This window comes from Etheostoma cragini, chromosome 24, assembly GCF_013103735.1.
Source record: "Etheostoma cragini isolate CJK2018 chromosome 24, CSU_Ecrag_1.0, whole genome shotgun sequence".
In the NCBI taxonomy this organism is placed as follows: Eukaryota; Metazoa; Chordata; class Actinopteri; order Perciformes; family Percidae; genus Etheostoma; species Etheostoma cragini.
This window is the reverse complement of record NC_048430.1, coordinates 8,415,786-8,435,545: the sequence shown is the minus strand read 5'-3', so window position 1 is coordinate 8,435,545 and position 19,760 is coordinate 8,415,786. Positions and strand designations below refer to the sequence as shown.

Sequence of the window (19,760 nt, the reverse complement as noted above, 5' to 3'; positions counted from 1 at the left end):
CGCCAGTGTCATGGACAATATTTTACAATTTGATAAGCAAAAGACGCGCCGTGGGATCATTTTGATGAATTGCAAGGGTTCGTTCATGGCGGGCTTTTATGGTCGTACCTTTTAATTTAACGGTAATCACTTTCCCCCTCCGCCACGTGGAAGAAGCAAGATTTTAATTTCACCTCAGAGACCTCTGCTCTGCACCGTGTCTGCTTTGATCAGGCCCACATAAAAAGCAGGCATGCAGCCGACCACACACACACACACACACACACACACATACACACACACCAACACGCACATGCAGTCATGAATAGTTGAGCAGGACAATCGGATCCTGAATACATGATGGCAGATTGTGAGCATGCATGTTTAGTGTTTGTGTGTACATGCATATGTTTCCATAATATGTGCGGTAAGAATATGTGTGAGTTTGCATTTATTCTGTTACTCTGGCCTCAGTCTGCACCTCACTCTGCACTGACACAACGGCTCTCCAGTGCTGTAGGCGAGACAACCAGAGTCCAGTAATGAGCGGGAGCAGTGTCTCAGTCGTACCACCTACCAAACCCCCCTGGGGGCAGAAGGTCCAACAGGGCAGTTAGCTAAAAAGTTGGGAACTACTAGAACCTTTAAATTATAGAGTGTGGTCTAGACCGACTCTAAATGTAAAGTGTCTCGAGATAACTCTTGGTATGAATTGATACTATAAATAAAATTGAATTGAATTAATGCTAGCTCGTTTTTAGCAGTCGCAGTACACAGTGACGTGGCCTGATGGACAATCAAAAAGACAGAAAGGGGGGATATGACAGATGCCGTCCATGTTCATATGTCAAACATCAAGATGTTTTTGGTTGTACTTTTTTGTCCCCCTATATGGCTTAGAAGAGTGTGAAATAAGTGCACACACGAACAGTTTGTAGCTCTGCAGAAATGGTTACCCTATATCAGGGATTTGGGTAAAATGTCATCTTTCAACAAAAGTTTTAACAAAAAGAATTTCTACTTTTTTACTTTTAAATAATAAATATGACAGTAACAAGTAACATACGTCCACCTACCTAAAAAGGTCCTTTATAAGGTCTTTATTTGTAAAAACAGCCAACAGGATGAGATCATGTCACATGTCCAACACGCCATCCGTACCAACAAGTGTAGATTTCCTTTGGTTTTCTATTTCTACAAATTGCTGAAGGCACTAAACCCCCACTGCTCGGTGCGCCTTTCCATTGCTCTGAAAATGCTCCGGTTTGAGCATTTTGGGCCTCTGTGTGTGTGTGTGTGTGCATGTGTGGGTGTGTGTGTGTAAAATACCAGAGTTGTTTTAAAATTGAATGGTCCCTTGAGGGACTAATAAAAAGTATGCTTTTTTTTCTATTATTTATGCTTTGGGGTTTTTAGTGTTACCTAATAAAACACTTTCCCCCCACTTTCCCTCTGGTCAAACGACTCAACTGCATAAAATTGGTGAGGAAGCAAAAGGAAAATAAATATAATAAAGTAAATTGTAATAGTTTTCATCTCTTGGATTTTACGCCTCTATAACCCCACAATTAACAGGATATAAGATACATCAGGGTAGTGCCACTGTGATCTGGCAGGGTGCTGGCTGGAGCGAGCAGGGTGCTAATTTTCGCAGCGTTAAGAGCTGTAATTATAAAGACGCTGCCAGGCTCCCGCAAGGCGCTAACAGCCCCCGTTCCAGGCGACAGTCCCAACCTTTTATGAGCTCCTCAGCTGGTTCAGAGGCTAATGAAACTCTACTACGATTGGCCAGGCTAGCACGCCCCTCTCCAACAGTCGCTCAGGAGCATGGTTTCATTATTTTGTGAAGAGGCCCTGTGACAGCCATTGTGCCGCATGGAGCACAATAGTGGGAAACATTTACATAGAGCGGGGGCAGAGAGTGAGAGAGAGGAGCACTTGAACTCCTCGCTGGCCCCATCCTTTACCTCTCTGTCTCCATGTAAATATCAGCTCTCACTGTGCTCCCTTCTCAGTCTCACCCTCACCCTCAGTCTCAAAAAGCCTGCAGCACAGAGACCAACAACACAGCGATGGATTCAGATTGTTGTGAGGAACTAATTTGGGAAATAATAGAATGATGTGAAAACCATCTGACATGAAAACTGACTTTCCAAAACACTACATTGCCCTAAGAATAAGGACACTGGGCAGTAACAGTCTAGGGGGACTGTTTTGTGTGTAAGATAATATGGTCTATAGTCCCCCTTGTCCACCTCAGAGACTTCATTCCTAAACCAAAACCATGTGCCTTAATCTGCTGCTGTAGCGGCCTCCACTTACTTCTTCTGGTAAGACCTCCCACTCAATTTTAGACGCTGTCTGCAGGCATCACAGCTCTGTGCTGGCCGGTCAAGTTCTTGCAAACCATACATGGGAAATCATTTCTTTACACAAAAGTATGGACAGTATATAATGTAGGTGAAAGGTGGGTGAATGGCAAACACCGGTGAAGGACATACACGGTGAAACAAGTGTGATAGAGTGAAGTGTGAATGACTGCTTCACAGTAAATTAATGGCATAGTGTCTCACTCTCAGACAGAGAGAAGAGCGATCAGATGAGTGCTGAATAATGACATGCAGAGAAGCAGTAATCTCTGACTTGCACGCTGATCTCATCAGGTTAGAGCAAGGACAAAATCCTGCAAACTGTAGCTGACGTTGAAAAAAACAAGGATCAGAGTATCTCATAAAACAGGAACACTCTGAGATAAGCAACCATTACCCTCTGGTAAGTGTATCTTGTAACCTCACTTTGACTCAACTTTACCACCTCTGTTCACCTAAAATCTACACAGCATGCTGCAAGTAAATGCACAGAGCACACACACTCACACACACACACACAAAGACAGACATACAGACAGACACACAGACTGGTAGCTTGCTAAGCATATGATGCAGCAGAGCACAGAATACGTGCCTCCACAATAGATTTCTGAGCATGTGAGCTTTGAGAATAGCTGAGCTGCAGAATAGCTGAGTTGTAGAATAGCTGAGCGCTTTCATTTGTTGCTGAAATACTGCCGAAGGAAAAAGGGAAGCCTTTGGTGCAAGGATGTTTCTCTCCTCTCTTTGTATTTTTTTCTCTCCTCTGTTGCCTGGCTGTGGCGAACTGAACTCGCAGGATCCACACTACCCCTTGTGTTTTTTTTCTTTCCATAAAGGTTTGGAAATGAGTACTTATTATAAAAGCTGTATCTTTCTTTTAACTTACGTCTGTCTCAGCTGTTGTTTGCCAGAGATAAGCTCTGTAAATAGTGTTCTTGTCTGCGTGTCGACAAAGTGTATACACCTCTGTGACCGTGTCATTCATCTCTCTTTATGGCTGAAGCGGGCGCATGTGTGCGTGTGTGCGTGTGTTTGTAGCCCAAACTTGTGATAAATTCATCTGGGGAGGAAGTTTGAGACTTTAAAACACATCCTGGCTTTATAGACAGACATCTCCGGTCCCTCAGCTTTCAGCTGCAGCCCTGGCATTGCGCCCTGTGTTTTGCAGTGCTAGCCGGCAGATTGATCCGGCTTTAATGAAGAGTCCTTCAGCCTAGGTGACATCATTAGCTGGTTGTGGGCCACTGCTGGCCACTTGGCACGACTCCCTGCTTTTCTTCTAGGAAAATGGGTTATTGTGATTGACAGACAGACAGACAGAGAGTGGGCAGGGGAGCCGGCCAGCAAACCAGACAGAGGGGGTATGCCAGGCGGCAGCACGGTGATGCCCTTCAGACACCTGCGCCTGTATTCACAAAACATTTCATTTCCCAATCAAAAGTACTTCTGAGGAGCCCTGAACAGTTCTAAAATTTGGATTCTTGCCATTCTCTGGATGAGATGGAATTTGATGTGAAGTCCTCGCTGACCTCTGTATCCATGGTAATTCAATAAATTTGGCATTAAGCTAGCCTGAAGCCATAAAAAGCCACACATTAGGCAATTGATCTTAGTCATAAGTTATGTGAGAAAGAAAAACTGGGGTTCAAACTGCGTAACAGTTCAAAAGAACAAAAGGTCAATTCAGGTCAGACACAAATAATGCAACCTTAGATAATGAATTTAAAAAAAGCACTTCATGAATTAGCTCCACTCATGTGGGCCTACAAGCTGGATGAAACAAAAATGTTAAAAAAATAATTTGACCCAAATGTGATACAGACTGGGCTGTAACACTAACTTTATCCTCTTATTGCTGGTGATCTTGCACTCACGCTGGGTCTACAGAAGGAAGGCAGAGAATGAGGGAACATCAGAGAGATGTGGTTTGGAAGAAAGCTGGACCTGAGGAGGCCGCAGAGCCAAGTCACCCATCTAACTGTCAGCCTCTCAGCAGGCAAAAATCAACCCCATGTCTGTTCCTGCCCTCCCCTCCTCCCTCCCTCTCCATCTCTGTCCTGTGTTGGACCTATCCCTGCTCTCTCCTCACACACACACACACACACACACACACACACACACACACACACACACACCAATATATGCAGACACAAACAGACAACCCTGCGGCACGGCAGCTAAACATTGTAATTTCAGCACAGCAGCTGTTTTTGCCTGCCATAAAAGACAACCCTCTAGCTCTTCTCTCGCTCCCTCCTCCCTCCTTTTCTCTATCTGCACTCCGCACATCCATATTGTTCCATACTGTACGCACCTCATAGGCTGTTCTTTTGTATAGAGAGTCCAAGATCATCACATCTCATTAGCCATCACCAGCCAGCCTATAGCTCAGAATATATGAAGCCACGTGGTGTATTTGCTGAAATGTGTGCTCCTTTAGGTGTGTGTGCGTGTGTGTGTGTGTGGATAATGTATGAATACCGACATTGAACTTTGCATGACATCTTTGCGTTCAAGGCGCCGATGATACAGCACTGAAAATTGCAGCAAAGTGTAAGATGAAAAACATTAGGTTATACATTTAATTTTCCAAGCTTATTTAACATGGGATTGAAGTTCGTAAACTGTAATATACTTCATTTTAAACCCCCGGAAATCAAAAGGAGTTGTCCGTTAAAGTAAACCACCACACCATCAAATTCTCCATCCTCACACTATAGCACATCCAGCTTAAGAATTAGGGTGGGGTCTCTCTGATTTCTTGTGACTAATAGCATCATTGCTACATAGTTCCCTTGGAAACCACTCAGCTCCTGAAACCTGACCCCCCTCACATCCACTTAACATCCCCCAGATGCCTAATTGTTTCCCTAATGATGCTAGGCCTAATGGGACTGTTTATGGTATTCATTTGATAGCGCTGGCCCAGTAATTAGACTACACCTCACTTCATTAAACAGCAAGGGGGAGGGATGGCGCCTAGTGACACGTACAGTATGTGCACATGCTAAGCACAAGTGAATTTTAAACCACTGTCCCAAAGACTCACAATCACAGAGAGCAGCTACACACCCAAGAGAGCCCTGTGTTGGAGAGGAGTGGCGATGGCACTTTACTGCTCATTTCCCTGCAGTGTCTCACAGACATGCCTTCCACAGTAATTCCAAACTGAACCTTATAATCAGTTCTATTGTACTCTATAGTCAGTGTTGGGAAGGATACTTTCAAAACATATTTTGCTAGAGAATACAGAATACATGCCCAAAAATGTAATTTGTAATGTATTCTATTACGTTACTCAATCTGAGTAACGTATTCTAAATGCTTGGATTACTTCCACTTGCACTTGAATAGCATTTTATAAGTGTAGGAATGCAGTCAGTAAATACTGCTTAATAAACATGTTCCAACTAGCTAAATGTGTACATGAACAAGCAGATTGATTTTTTTTTTTAGAGTCCCGAACTGCATAGCCTACAAAAATCTAACCGCGGTGTTACCTAAAGCCAATTTTAGCTAACTTTAGTTAGCATGTCAACCGGGGCTAGTCAGTCTTTCAATGGCCCTGTGGCTAGTAAATCAGCATAAAAAGGAATATAAAGTCACACTTCAACTAAGCAGGTAGCTACCTGATACAACTATCAAATAGAAAGGTGACCAGTAAAACTACAGCAAACGGCTAAAAAAATACCCTCCTTTAACACGCTTCAAGTTGGAGCAGGAGTAATTTGGATGCTGAAAGGAGGTTGGTTGATGGCAAGCAGAGGTTGCACTGCACAGTTATATGTCGTTCTCCCTGTTCTTTCTTTAATGTGAAATGCTGTTTGAATTTCCAAGATAGAAAGACATTCCTGCCTTGGCTCTGTTGTGCCTGTGGCTCTATCTCTACTTTCTCTGTCAGTGATCACGCAAAGAGCTCACTTTTTTCTTTTCATATTGGGCCATCTGGGAAATGCATGGATTTGCCTTTATTTATTTAGACGGTGAATAAACTCATGAAACAGAGACGTATTATTATGTAATCAATTGATTTTAACAACAAATGTAACTGTATTCTAAATACCAACTATTTAAATTGTGACTGTAATGGAGTACAGTTACTCATTATTTGTATTCTGAATACATTCTAAGACGCCGGGACATTTATTCTGTTACTCCCCAACACTGTGTATAGTGTTGTATTGTGCTGGCAAAAGGGCTTTAATTATTATTCACACGTTCTCTTAACAAGATGCTGAACTTATTGCTGGTTACATATTGTAACAACATTAGCTGCCTTGAATGCAAATGTAAAACATGGAGGACTGTTGTCTCTTAAAGGAGTAATTCAACTATTGAGAGTTGAAATATGTAATTTTATCCATTACAGTGTATAGAATAAACACCCTTTATAGTCCCCGAGGGGAAATTTGTCTTAGGCATAGTAAATGTATAGTGTAGTGACAGTAAAGAATTAGTTGAGTTGATATTGATGCCTATTCTTCAACAACTATTTTACCACTCTTGTGAACAAGCCAAGCAGGTTATGGCATTACATGAATCCCGACAAGGAGCTGCTACAACAGACATGAAAACAGACATCCTTAAATGCAAATTCACTTATTTCTTGTGCATTATTAGTGAGAATGAGAAGATCTCATTTAAGTCTTTCTGTGCCTCCCTGCCAACAGAAATTAACTTCATAATGCTTGGCCAAGCTTAAAGAAACAGTTGGTACAGTAAAAGAGAAACAGACAATTAAGGGTAATTCCTAAGAGTGTGACGAGACACTGAGCTCACGAGACGAGATGAGACACGAGATTGGGTTCACGAGAACGAGAAGAGATTTAACAATACTTTAAAGAAAAGTTTAATTGTGAAATATGACTGGAAATATAGTCTTTCATTCAATTGAAAGTCCCAAAAAAAGGAAAAATGAGCACAGTGAAAGGTTCTCAGGAGTAACAATGTAGTTGTGCACTTTTGTACTGACATTGTGAGACAACATAAACCTTGACGGGAAATATCGTAACGTTATAATCTTGTTACACCTTTAGTAATCCCACAACTGCCCCAAATTCAGCTAAAAAACTCCTTCATACTCTAAACCTAAACTGAACTGAACCATCCCATCTCTGTTTCTCTTGATGTCTCTATCCATGGTGCTGAAGCAGTTATTGCTCACCACAGCCTAAACTACTGAGTGTGTACGGTGTCAAAAAAGGGAATGAGGGGCAGATTGTTCATCCCTGTCCATGGTGTTGAAACATCTAAAATCTCAAGTTTTGTTCTTTGTAGCCTTAACTACTGAATGTGCACTATTATGAGTAAAAAATAAGTGAATGAGTGGCCGAGCCTTCATCTCTATCCAAGGTGCTGAAATAACCCTGTTTCTCCCGGAAACATTCAACCTCTTTCTTTTCCGATCTTTCTCTCCATGGTCCCGAATACACAGTGTTGAGTGCTTCTTTTTACCTTAATAATGCAGATGCAGTACAATGTTGTGAATATCTGCCAGAGGAAACAAAGGTTTCAACGTTCATACCTTGAGGAAGGAGAGGTTGCGGTTTCGATCGATGCTGGTAATCTCCAAATTGCCCATCACGACTTCACAGTTCTCGTAGAGCTTCTTCAGGGTGCGGTACTGCTGGTCCAGGTCAGACAGAGTGCTCAACTTGTTCTCCGTGCCGGGACAAACTGGAGACAGGGGCAGAAAAACGGGGTCACTTCAGAGGCAAATTGTCGCATCGAGCAAATTTGCACTTTGTAATATGATGTCACATTCAAAAAGTTTGACTTCTATGGACAGGGCTAAACAACTCAGCGTATGGAATTACAGTTTAAGGAAAGTACTTTGAATAAAAAGTATAATTAACAAGTTATGGTCATTCATGACAACAACAATCATTATCTTGAAATGTAAAATCTTGAAAGCTAAATGGATCACACACTGTAGGCTAACATACTGTAGCTGCTTAATATTTAAAAGGTCAGTCAACCAGCTAAACTAGGTAATTTTAATATTGCATTTTGTTTTCAGTGGTAAGTTTTATATAAGATACATCTCTTTTCCCCGGGTTTATTTTGACTGCACTTACTCAGGTTTTAGCTAAAATGCCAGACTATAGATGCATGGTTCAATGACTGCTGTAAAGCACAGTCTCAGAGAAACAGTTAGTATCAGTGAGATAATGAATTCAGAGTGAGATAAGGAGGGCAGAAAAATAGACATTCAGGCAGGATAGGGGATTTCGGGATTAGAACTATACGGTGTGTGAATATGAGATACAAACAGAGGGAAAGAAAGAAATGCAGAGAAGGATCGACGGACAGAGGGAACAGTGGTAGAGAAAGAATGGGTCAGGAGATTACGTAAATTGCTAAAAAAAGAGTGCAGACGTGACCCCTGACAAGTGGAGAGCTGCTAGAGTTGAGACATGGGGAGGGCCAAGTGGGGTGAGAAGGGTGAATATCATTTCTCTGAGGCAGTGACCTACAGTCCGGGTCTGGCACCAGCACACCGTTTAATCAAAGACATTTAAATTGCATCGGTTGACCTTTACTGAGGGTTTCACAAAATTACAAGACTTTGAAGATATTATAGTGAGTTCGTGGGAAGGCCAGGCAATTAGAAAGTAGTACATTTTAGCATGAAAAGCGCAGAAATGCGCAGACACACACACACACACACACACACACACACACACACACACACACACACCCTTTTGGCAAACATGCTTTTACCAATCCACGCTAATGGTACTGACAACTAAAGCAGATGTATAAGGAGTTCCACTTGTCATTATAGCCAGTTGCAAGTTACTAATGTTGCTCCTCATGGATTTGTAAAGCAGACATGAAGCCAGACAGTTGTCCTTATGCGTCATTACATATCCTCCCTTAAAAGTAACTGTTAAAAGGAGCTTGAGAAATGCACAAAAACCAAGTGGCCTTCTGAATGGCTGACAATAGAAACAGTCTGAAAGGACAACAATGGCACACTTAACTCCTGATCTCTAGAAGTGTCACGATCACAATGAAAAAAAGGTACACACAAAAAACACAACTCAACTACGCATCTGCTTTTCAACTCTTTGCAGAAACACATTACAACATAGAGGTTCTGTAAATGACTGTGTTTGTTCGCAGCGCTAATAGTAAATTGACATGAATCAACTAATGCAGCGGCTACCACTGTAATTAGTTCCGTCTATTTCCATAAAGCACTCTTTCCATCCCTGCCAGCCTTTCCACCAGTCAGTCAGTCAGCCTCCCCAGCCTCAGTCCCGCTACCATCTGCTCCGTTCAGCTGGCACCGTCATCGCCGCATTGCCACGGGCATGACTGGAGGTTTGTGTGCGGTAGGCACTGGAATGGAGTTTGGCTCAATGTAATTAAACCACTCATTAAAGTTTGTCAGCTCTTCAACTTTGAAGAGGTCTTACTTCTAAACCTGAATTTTAATTAACATTAAAATGGGTTTGGTTCCCATCGCTCCTCACATTCTTAGTCTAACGATATATTCAGACTTATTCTTTTGTCATTTTAAGACGGCATGCAGCAGAAATATAACCTTCCCATTTCTGCTAAAAAGAAGTTGACTAGCTTCAGGGTTTGGTCCAGACGGGTGTCTAAGTGAGTGTCTTACACACAATAGGACATTGTTTGTTTTAAACACTTGACAAGACATATAATTGCATTTTTGCATGTAATAACTGCCCAGAAACGCAACAGCGAAGGCTGAAACAACACTGGACGCTGTGGTGTAAAAGTATACTTTAGTTTATGTTGAAGATTAAAGAGATGTACCACTATATATTTGTCGGATTCTGCTTATTGAGAGCTGTAATTTTTACATCGCTCTGGCCTTTATCGGAAAGTATTCTGATTCATTGTTAACACCTCTCCTTAAAATCTTACACCTGCAATGTCAATCTCCTCCACTATCAAGGTTCCCTGCACTTGTCATTTGAGAGTCCCTCTGCTTGAAATGAACTACAAAAACATAAAAATTACAGATTTGAGACGTGTTTGTTGCACTGCATTGTACTGAACATTGTTTTTACTTGAGATGAATTAAAGCTGCAATGAAACAAAATCTCAAACTAGTTTTGATGATAAAATTTTAAGTCATTACTGTGGCTAAAAGGTTCCAAAAAGGTGTCAGTCTTCTCAGGTGTGGATATTTGCTGGTTTTCAATGATTGATGATCTTTGAGTTTATTTTCTATGGTAGCATCATTCATTTACATTATACCTTTTCTCACGTCCTTTAAATACACAAGCCGTATATTCTTAATAAGCCAAGATTCCTATTCTCCCCATCCAAGTACAAGAACTTCAGACAGAGAGGACAAAACGAGGAAAGCAATGGCCTATTGCATAGTTGAACTTGCCCTTATATTGAACAACATTGAGAGCTCGTAAACTCCCATATTGCTTTATGGATCGTTGGCTGTGCAATGATGAGTGCGCTTCCTCTCCTCTGTGATCCTCCATATTGCTGCGGGTACAGGTTGTGCGGAGCAGAATGACAGGGAGGGGGCCTGAGCTATGGTGATAAATGAGATTTGCTGACCACACACAGAGATGAGTTATTTGACGGAACGATTCAAGAGCGGTTACAAACTCACAGGAAGTCCGCGAGGATTTAAAATTGGTCGGTTCGATAAACGCATGTGTGTGCGATGTTCTTTTTCTTTGTGGAGATAAAAGTTAGCGGGCGTCTGTAATAAGCTGTTATTGAAACCTACTCGGAGATGTGTGTGTGGGTTTATGCCTGGGTGTGGTGATAAAAGATCAGAGGGGAGAGGTGAAAAGTGAGGGGAAAACAACCCTCAAAAGTCAATATCAGCCGGCAAAACATACACACACAAACACACACACACAAAAAGAGAAATGGTGCTCATTCAGGGTGAGTAAGCAAGGTAAAGCAAATAGAATTGAAGGAGAGCGAGGGAGAGACAGGGATAGAAAGAGAGACCCAATCTTGTATTTGTGAGTGTGGGAACGACGTCCAGGAGCATTAGCATTCATATTGACACGCTCTACTGTAAATGCTCTTTTCTCTGGGCTCATTTTGAAGTGTCTCAAGTGTCTGGATCCATCCGCTCTACCTCTTTCTCTCTCTCTTTTCCTAATTTCTTTTTTCTCCCCTTACCTATCCATTTCTCTGTCTCAGCCCTCCCTCCAGTCTTCTCTCTCTTAGGCTCAGCGGTGGACAATGCAAGTATTGAGCCGTTGCCTTTTTCCCTGGTAATGCATCAGTGACACAGGGCCATGTCCACTTGACAGCGCCTGTGTGTGTGTGTGTGTGTGTGTGTGTGTGTGTGTGTGTGTGTGTGTGTGTGTGTGTGTGTGTGTCTGTGTGTGGTGGGGGAGCATATATCTGCCAATCAGGACAATAGGCAGACAATCTCTACAGTTGTGTCAAAGATAAAGAGAGGCAAGGCAGCATGCCCCAGCTCATTTATTAATAAGAAAGATAGAGCATGACATAATAGTAAACACGGCTAGAAAAAAAGACATACAGTAAAAGCTATATGCTTTAGTTCCATTTAGGGGCATTACAACAGCATACTGACAAACCAGAGTCTTGAAGGTGACACAGGAATAAATTGTCGCTCCCATCTCATACTGAGCCCACGAAAATACTACGATCATGTGACTGATTTGTTCCCTATGTTGTCTAAAGTTATGACACTCTGTCGCGGACTCTGTCGCGTACTCTGTCGCGGACTCTGTCGCGAACTCTGTCGCGGACACGTGCTTCATACAGCGAGCATGCTTGTGTGCTACCCAGCAGAAAAGAGAAAAAGAGACGTTGTCCGTTGTTGTCTGGAAGATAACTAGCCAGTGTATGTTGCGTGTGTGTGCGTCCGGATAATCGCGGTCAAATCACTGAGGTTGCCTCGGAAATTTAGGCTACACTATATAGCCTGACCAGCGGGCCTAGGCAAGTTCATTACGGAATTCCTAACGGAGAACTTCTCACACTCAAAACACATTCCTCTGTTCCGCTCCCGTTCATTTCTATGTTCTATTCCGACCCCATCGCGTTACCAACCGTGAAATTGACTGCCACACCGGCAGGGGAGTCCCGAAAAAGCATCACCCTCTAGTTTGAACCCTGCCTTTTACCCAACACCAACTTTGACTTCTTTAAACCATGACAGTTACGCTTCTCTGACCTAATCCAAGTGGTTTCCGTTTAGTTTTTACCATACATACCAAAAAATACTGCATTACATATTACAAGTTTGACAGTTCATAAGGGTTGTTTTATTTTGAAACTAGTTTTTTTTTTTTTATTATAGATACCAACACTGTTCCATTTGAAACTAGAAAAACAGCTGCCCCGGCCTCATTCCTCGTGACAGCATTTCTATCATCATGGAGAAAGGAAAAATGTAATTGGCTGGCAGGTGGCCATTGAATCATATAGCAGGACACCTCACAGGCTGCTTTCCACTCATTCTGTACAGCACCAAGATGGACACCCTGTGCCCACCCTGGCACACGGATTTCATTACTTTGTAGTAATGTGTGCAGTTCTACCATGGACACATTTCTTGTAAAAAATGTTTTAGTTACCTTGTTTCAAACCTTTCTAGCATGGTATAGAAAGCCTGCAGGAAGACTCAGCTCCATTTGTTCCAATTTTCATTCATATTAAATGAGCTAAGCGGCTCGACTCTGATTGGCTAACAGCTAACCAATGAGAGCCTGGCTATCAGCATCCATTACCCAGCACAACTGGGAGAACTCATAAATAGCGATAAGCTCAGGCAACATGACGTCAGACTGACCAGTTGTTGTAATTGGTCCGATTTCTCCTCTTGTTTCTTTTCATTGGCTAGAACTGACAGAGGAGGTAGCAGTTCATCTTCACATTCAACACATAACACACATACATGTAGACGAAACATATTTATAAATTTCCAAGTAAAAATGGTGTTGTGTGGCAAGTCACCTTTAAATAAAAAACACTCCATTCCATTAGGTCAGTTACTGTTGGGGGGGAGCTTATTAGAGCAAGAATGACAGACATACCAGAATTAGTAGAAAAATAAAGGCAAAACAGAAAGAAAGAAAATGGTCATACAGACAGGAAGAGGAATGCAGACGGAAGAACAGGGAAGCAACAGAGCAGCCAACAGGAAAAATAAACACTAGAAAGAAAAGAAGAAGTGAGCTCTTGGCAATATTATTATGTAGAACAATTCTTGGGGATTGTCATGCACTCAGCAGTCCAGCAGTGCAAAAACCAGACTCCCATGCCTCAATGGCTTCCCTAGAGGGTCAGTTTCCTCATTCAATTTTATGACAGCCATGTCTTTATAACTAATAGATAATGAGCAATAAAAAAGAAAAGGCATGAGTTGGCAACATTTATAGGCAGAGATGATTTGGTCTCGGACTACTTCAAATACAGAATACAATGTGTGCATTTAATGTCTTTTGTGTCCATTTGTGAGAAGTATATGTGTGCTGGCGCCATGAGGCGTGTGTGTGCCTGTGTGTGTGCGCCTGTGTGTGTGTATGTGTGTGTATGTGTGTGTGTGTGTGTGTAAATGCATGCATGTGCATTGAATTAAAGAGAATGAAAAAAAAAAATCTGAGCTGCATAACCCTGTTTTCTGGTGTATCCCTTCAAGTAGCTTTACTTGCTAAAACTGACTGAATGTAATCTCCCTAAATTGAATTACAACTTAATCCTGTCTCCCACCGTTCTTTTTGGAACAGAGTTTAGTAACAATGAGGCAGCATCCTTGTGTTAAAAACAAGCTGCATGGGTTAATAAAGGACAGGAACAATTCCATTCCCAAACTCAAATACTGTCGCTTGGTCAGTGGCTCTAAGCATTAGACATCAACGCAAAAATCAACCTATAGTGTCTGTGTGGGCATAGTATGACGTAGTATTAAAAATGGTAGTGAGTAGTATGAAAGCCCAAAAATCTGCTTAAGGAGGCATGTCGGGAGGTGGTGGATGGGTGAAAACAACACAGGGGACCGGGGTTTGTGTCCAATTCAAGAATGGGACAGTTCGGTTTGGTTTAGGACAAAATTGTGGGTGGGTTTAAAAAATGTACGTTTCATTGACACGTGTCACTGAAATGTACATTTTGTAAACCCACCCACAATATTTTCCTCAACTACACCCAACTGTCCCATTCTTGTGCCGCATGTCAGTTAATCTTCAATTTTGAATGAGAGACAAAGGCACACAATAACCTCCGCAATTCTTCACACTGACATATTGAGCTGTGCTTGTTCTCATTTCTCACTTCATCTCTTCTCCTTCACATCGCTGCCTTTTCTTGAGCTTTTATTCTGTCAGCGTCTGCTCTCTTATCAGGTTTCTGTCCTCCTCATGCAGTTTTTGGCTCAAACTGTCTCGTTTTTCCATCAGTCATCTTCTCTTATCTTGTCTTAAAATTTGACTCGCCATTTGCAATGACTTATTCCATGTATGCATTGTTTTCCTGTGAATCCCCGATGCAGAGGTAAGCAATCTTGATCCGGCGAAAAAACAGCAGATCACAACCAATATAAACTACTATACATTATAGATAATTCATGAATTTAAATATACAGATGGCTATAAAAGAAAAAATGCAGTATATTAATACTATCAAAACAGGGTTGGATTTAATGCCAAATAATGCACAGATATTAACAAATATTAAATTATGCTCTGTTGTTCTACATCAGACGTAGACAATGTGGCATCTGATACCTAATAAGACTTGAATATCCTCCGAAACAATCACGTGTTGCACAAGTCTGACTTCTTCTGTCTTTCTTCCTTCATTTTTGTTAGAAAATCAAGACTATGAGGTGCTAGAAGTCGGAGTATATTATTTAAACCGTAATAAAAAGGTTTTAACCTTTGGGTTTTAAGCCGTTATGGCTGACTGAGTGGTAGGGTTAGGGACTGAGCCCCAATATGGCGCTGGTTCCTAAACCAGCTATTTTTACCGGACCAAAAGACAACCCAGGTTCAGAGCCACTTAAATGCCACTGCTGCTCTCTCTTGCTCTGAAAGGGACATTAGAGGCAATAGAAGCATCACTACACTTGGCTGCAGGTATTGTAAACGTACTGTTAGCTAGTAATGTTAGCAGGCTTAAAGGTGCCCCGCAATACAAAACCATTTTTTACTTGCATGTTTTGAAATATGTATTTGTGTTATGTGGTGAATGGGAAAATGAACTGCTACCTCCTCTGTCAGCTCTTGCCACTGAAGAGAATTAGGAGAAGAAATCAGGCCAATTACAAAAGCTGGTCAGTGTGAGGTCATGTTGCCTGAGCTCATTACTATTCATGAGCAATTGCACCACGTGACCTCATGGTGCATTCAATGTCGTTGTAAAGTCTGCCATCTCGTGGTTCTTCTTTCTTGTTGTTAACAGCAATTAACTGGTCAAATAAGTTCTTGTTATTACATTTTAAACAAATCATTTCAATTTGACCACGTGACTTCAGCAACAAACAAACCGTTATTTAATGTCACCGACTGCTGTTTTCTAAGACATTGTCTTATCTGCCTTTAGCTCAGCTAGCTACAGTCACATTACGAGCCTATTTGCTTCTTAGACTACAAGACTAATATCTCAAGTGTCCACCAGATAAACGGTGTGTATGATGTTAAAGTTTGGAGCTATCAATTTTAACAGCACAAGGGGCAAACATCCATACGCAGCTCGTCCTGGAGCTCACAAACACTTGAAATGTTATTTCCTGAGAGAAAAGAAAGCGATTTCTTCACACTGAAGCAAAACTGCAAAGTCTGCAGTGATAAATTATCTGTTAAACCTCGCTGTGGATTTATAAGGAGGTTTGGTAACAGTGTGTATGATGGTATTTTCTGCAAGAATGAGATTGTGCGAGAGGTGGGCAGTGATGCAGGTTTTGAGAAAGGAGGGAAAGCTTTTTGTTTGGGTTTTGTTAAGTAATGGCACAGCACCCTACTGAAATTAGTATTTTTGTGACAAAACAAAGGTCATTGTCCAGCATAGCATACATTCGATGAGTGCAGGACGAGGACACACGTAACAGCATGATCCTTTACGCATTTAAAGGGGAACGCAGCTCAAAGGACATTTCTTTCCCACTGCACTCGTGTTCAGCCATGAAGATGAAAACGTGAACTCAGAAACTCCCATTCTCAGTCACCGTTGCTAACACTTCAAATGACAGCTAGTAAGCATACAGTTAAATGATGTAAACATAGCTTTTGTTTGTTTATAAGACAAATCCAACGTAGAGGTTGACCTATATGGTTTTTTCTCTGGCCAATCTTTAGAAATCAGGGTCAGCCGATGGTCAACAAAGCTGTCATTATGGCCGATATTCGCTTGTTTTTTTAAACCTCTTTTTAAAAGATTACATGTAACAATAATATATTATATATTTTAATGGTATAAATAATGTATAAAGAACACACATGATAACAGAAAGTTCCTCAAAGAGTTGTAATTTAAAAGCTGTCTAGCCAATTTAATAAAACAAAGGTCTTTATTCATGCTCGAGTCCATAAATGCAGTTTATGGATAAATGCATGCAGAACAGAAGACTCGGTTAGCAACGATTAACTGCGTGTGCGGTTAGCTCCAGTTAGCTCCGGTTGGCTCCATTATAAAGATATGGAGTAGATGAGACTGCCACGGACACGGGTAACAACCAAACTCTGATAAATGATAAGTCCGGTGAGCTTTCACAGCGGTGTGGCCGCGGTGTTTCTGCGGTTTCAGTAGTAGCACAGTTAATCCCCCGGCAAGAACACCAGCACCATGCTTCTACCAACGATAGCGTCTGAGTTGAAGTGCAACGTTGGTGACGTTGTCATGCACACAGACTTTACGAGGGGAAGGGCTGGTGGCAGCTGGTCTGGGTGCGTTGTAAAAAATGTCGAGTATTCATGTTTTATTACTAGGCTGTCTACAGATGTGCCTGCCTATTAATTGGCTTGATATACTAGTCAATGCCGATTATGTAAAAAATTGTCAATTATTTGGCCGGCCAATTAATCGGTCAACCTCTACTCCAATTAATTATCAATTAAATTACATGTAATTGTATGTATGGTGTAAAATCATAACGGAAGTTATCTCAGGACATTTTACAGATAAAGTAGGTCTAGACCACACAAAATTGGTAAAAAAAACAACTGCTGGCCTTACCCGTAGATGTACAGTATGTGCCTGAAAACTCCTTCATTTCAGGCTGCAATTCTATCCATGTGAAGCCAATATCCATCCCTTCATCTCACACACACAAACACACACACACACGCAGCACCTCGGCCGACACCCTCCCACACGCCTGGCTTCAAGCAGCCTGGACCACAGTGGTGGACGGTTATTACTGGGCCTACCAGCCTTCATCCCCGCTCATCATTACTCCCACCATCATCATCATCATCCTCATCATCATCATCCTCATCCCCTTTGCTGCTCAGAAGTCACACACAGTCCTGAGGTGGGGCTGACGAGGCAGCCATGGAGCTTATAGGCTCAGCTCTAACATGGGCTTACTGTAAATTAAATTAAGTTTCATTCCAAAATGAGATACCCAATATCATGAAAAAAAATCACCTACTCTTACAAAATGACTGGAAGTACAAATTAAATTTACTTTTTAGAGGCTAGCAGGTTGCCCTTGGTTAATAGAACGGTAATACAAGAAAGTACAGACACATTTGTCTTAACTTTGTTGGAAATGTGGAAGTACCTGTGTCTGTTTGAAGAAGTAGGTTAATCTATTCCTAATCAGCCCTCCTCTCCACATCCTTATCTCTGAAGGTGCTTGCTGCCTGACGCGACAGTCTGTTAATCCAAAAAAACTTTGACTTTTCTTTACTTGCATTAGCAATAATTTAAACTATTCACCTGCATTTTTCATATCTGTTTTGGTGATTGAAATGCCGTGGCCTCCTTTTTTTGTTGGTGTGTGTCTCTGTCAGCGATGAAGACCGAGAAGAAAACATCCCACAAAAGATGAATGTTTGAAAGGAGCTTATTCAATTAGCAAACACAAAGTCCGTCTGCCTCCTGTTATGGAATCCCTTATGTTACATTCTGTTCCACCAATCAGAGGGCAAGGCAAGACCAGATGTAGCCTGAGAGCTAAAACACAGGGGGAAGGAGGGGGGAGGGTGCAAATTGTTTGCTACTGCTCATTAAACCCATTGCTGTGAGTGCACGGTAACAGTTGAAGACATAAATTAGCGCAGGTTTTTTTTTTTTTATCAGCACGAAGCTGTCTGACTGACTTGATGATCAATGTAGAGCATTTTAAAATTGCTAAGAACATTAAAATAGTACATAAGATACATTGGAGAGGGGGAGAAGGAACCTGAGATGTACTACGGAATCTATTCAGACAGAAACAAGAACACCCCATTAGAGGATTTATTTTTAGTTTTTTGCTTATCAGCGCGTCCCCACTTCCCTGCGAGTTTAACTTCAAATTGTCCCCAACAGGTCTTGGCGGCTGATCGGGGCTAGAGGGGGGCCAGAGCCATCAATCATATCCCAGCAGGGTCTCTTCCTCTCCAATGCTCACAGACTGCCACCCTGTAGCTCTTCTTCCCACCTCCTCTTCCTCTTTGCCCTTCTGATTTTTTTTTAGCTTTTCTCTCCTTTTTTTCAATATGTCTTTCTTTCTGCATCTCTTCCCGTCATTTCCCCCTCTTCTCTCTCTCTCTCTCTCTCTCTCTCTCTCACTCTCACTCTCACTCTCCCACGGGGCATTCCCATGTATCTTAATCCTCAGCCCTTGCGGTCCCCATGAATATCATTCCATGTAAGTCTGTATCACACACACTCCCACATCATGAAATGCACTTAGAGGTAAGAGTGTCAAGGCTAGGGGTGTGAATCTTCACTGGCCTCACAATTCCATACGATTCGATATCTCGATGCATCACGATGCGCCACCTCCTCAAATGTATTAAATATTGCTACCCGTGGTTTCCATCAACACATTCAAGCCGTCAGATATATATATATATATATATATATAAACTCTAATTTTTACTGCGCCTGTTCTTAAAAAGTTAACGCTAAACAGCCATGAACAAAAAAAGCAGCAAACTGAAAATCAACAAGTGACATCATCAGGCAATAATTGATTGTTGTCTGCCACTGCATTGATGCAGAATCACCCACGTCCGTATCGCGATGCATCAATACAATGATTATTTTCAACACCCCTAGTCAAGCCCCTTGCCCACACACACAGAAATCCTGGCCCTCCTTCATCAAAAGGGCAATCACTTCTCAGCGGGCGCTGGGATATCACCTGCTACACTGACACAGGTGGGTGTGGGGGTCATTTGTATGACAGATATGTTAGGTGTGTGTATGTGTGTGTGTGTGTGTGTGTGTGTGTGTGTGTGTGTGTGTGTGTGTGTGTGTGTGTGT

The 19,760-nt window shown here is 41.8% G+C and overlaps 1 protein-coding gene and 1 long non-coding RNA gene across 6 annotated transcripts in view; both read right to left on the bottom strand.

Annotated features, from left to right (window-relative positions):
- The window catches only part of LOC117939396 (receptor tyrosine-protein kinase erbB-4-like), a 238,984-nt gene that overhangs the window by 114,233 nt on the left and 104,991 nt on the right, over positions 1-19,760 (bottom strand). For all 5 annotated transcript variants that reach the window (XM_034864733.1, XM_034864729.1, XM_034864730.1 and 2 more), the window contains one exon: positions 7,876-8,027. In XM_034864733.1, the coding sequence (XP_034720624.1) occupies positions 7,876-8,027 (152 nt within the window). The remainder of the gene's footprint in view (positions 1-7,875; positions 8,028-19,760) is intronic.
- LOC117939408 overlaps positions 17,255-19,760 on the bottom strand; it is a 6,521-nt gene continuing 4,015 nt past the window's right edge. The window contains exon 3 of the long non-coding RNA XR_004655580.1: positions 17,255-17,265. This is a non-coding gene — a long non-coding RNA (uncharacterized LOC117939408). The remainder of the gene's footprint in view (positions 17,266-19,760) is intronic.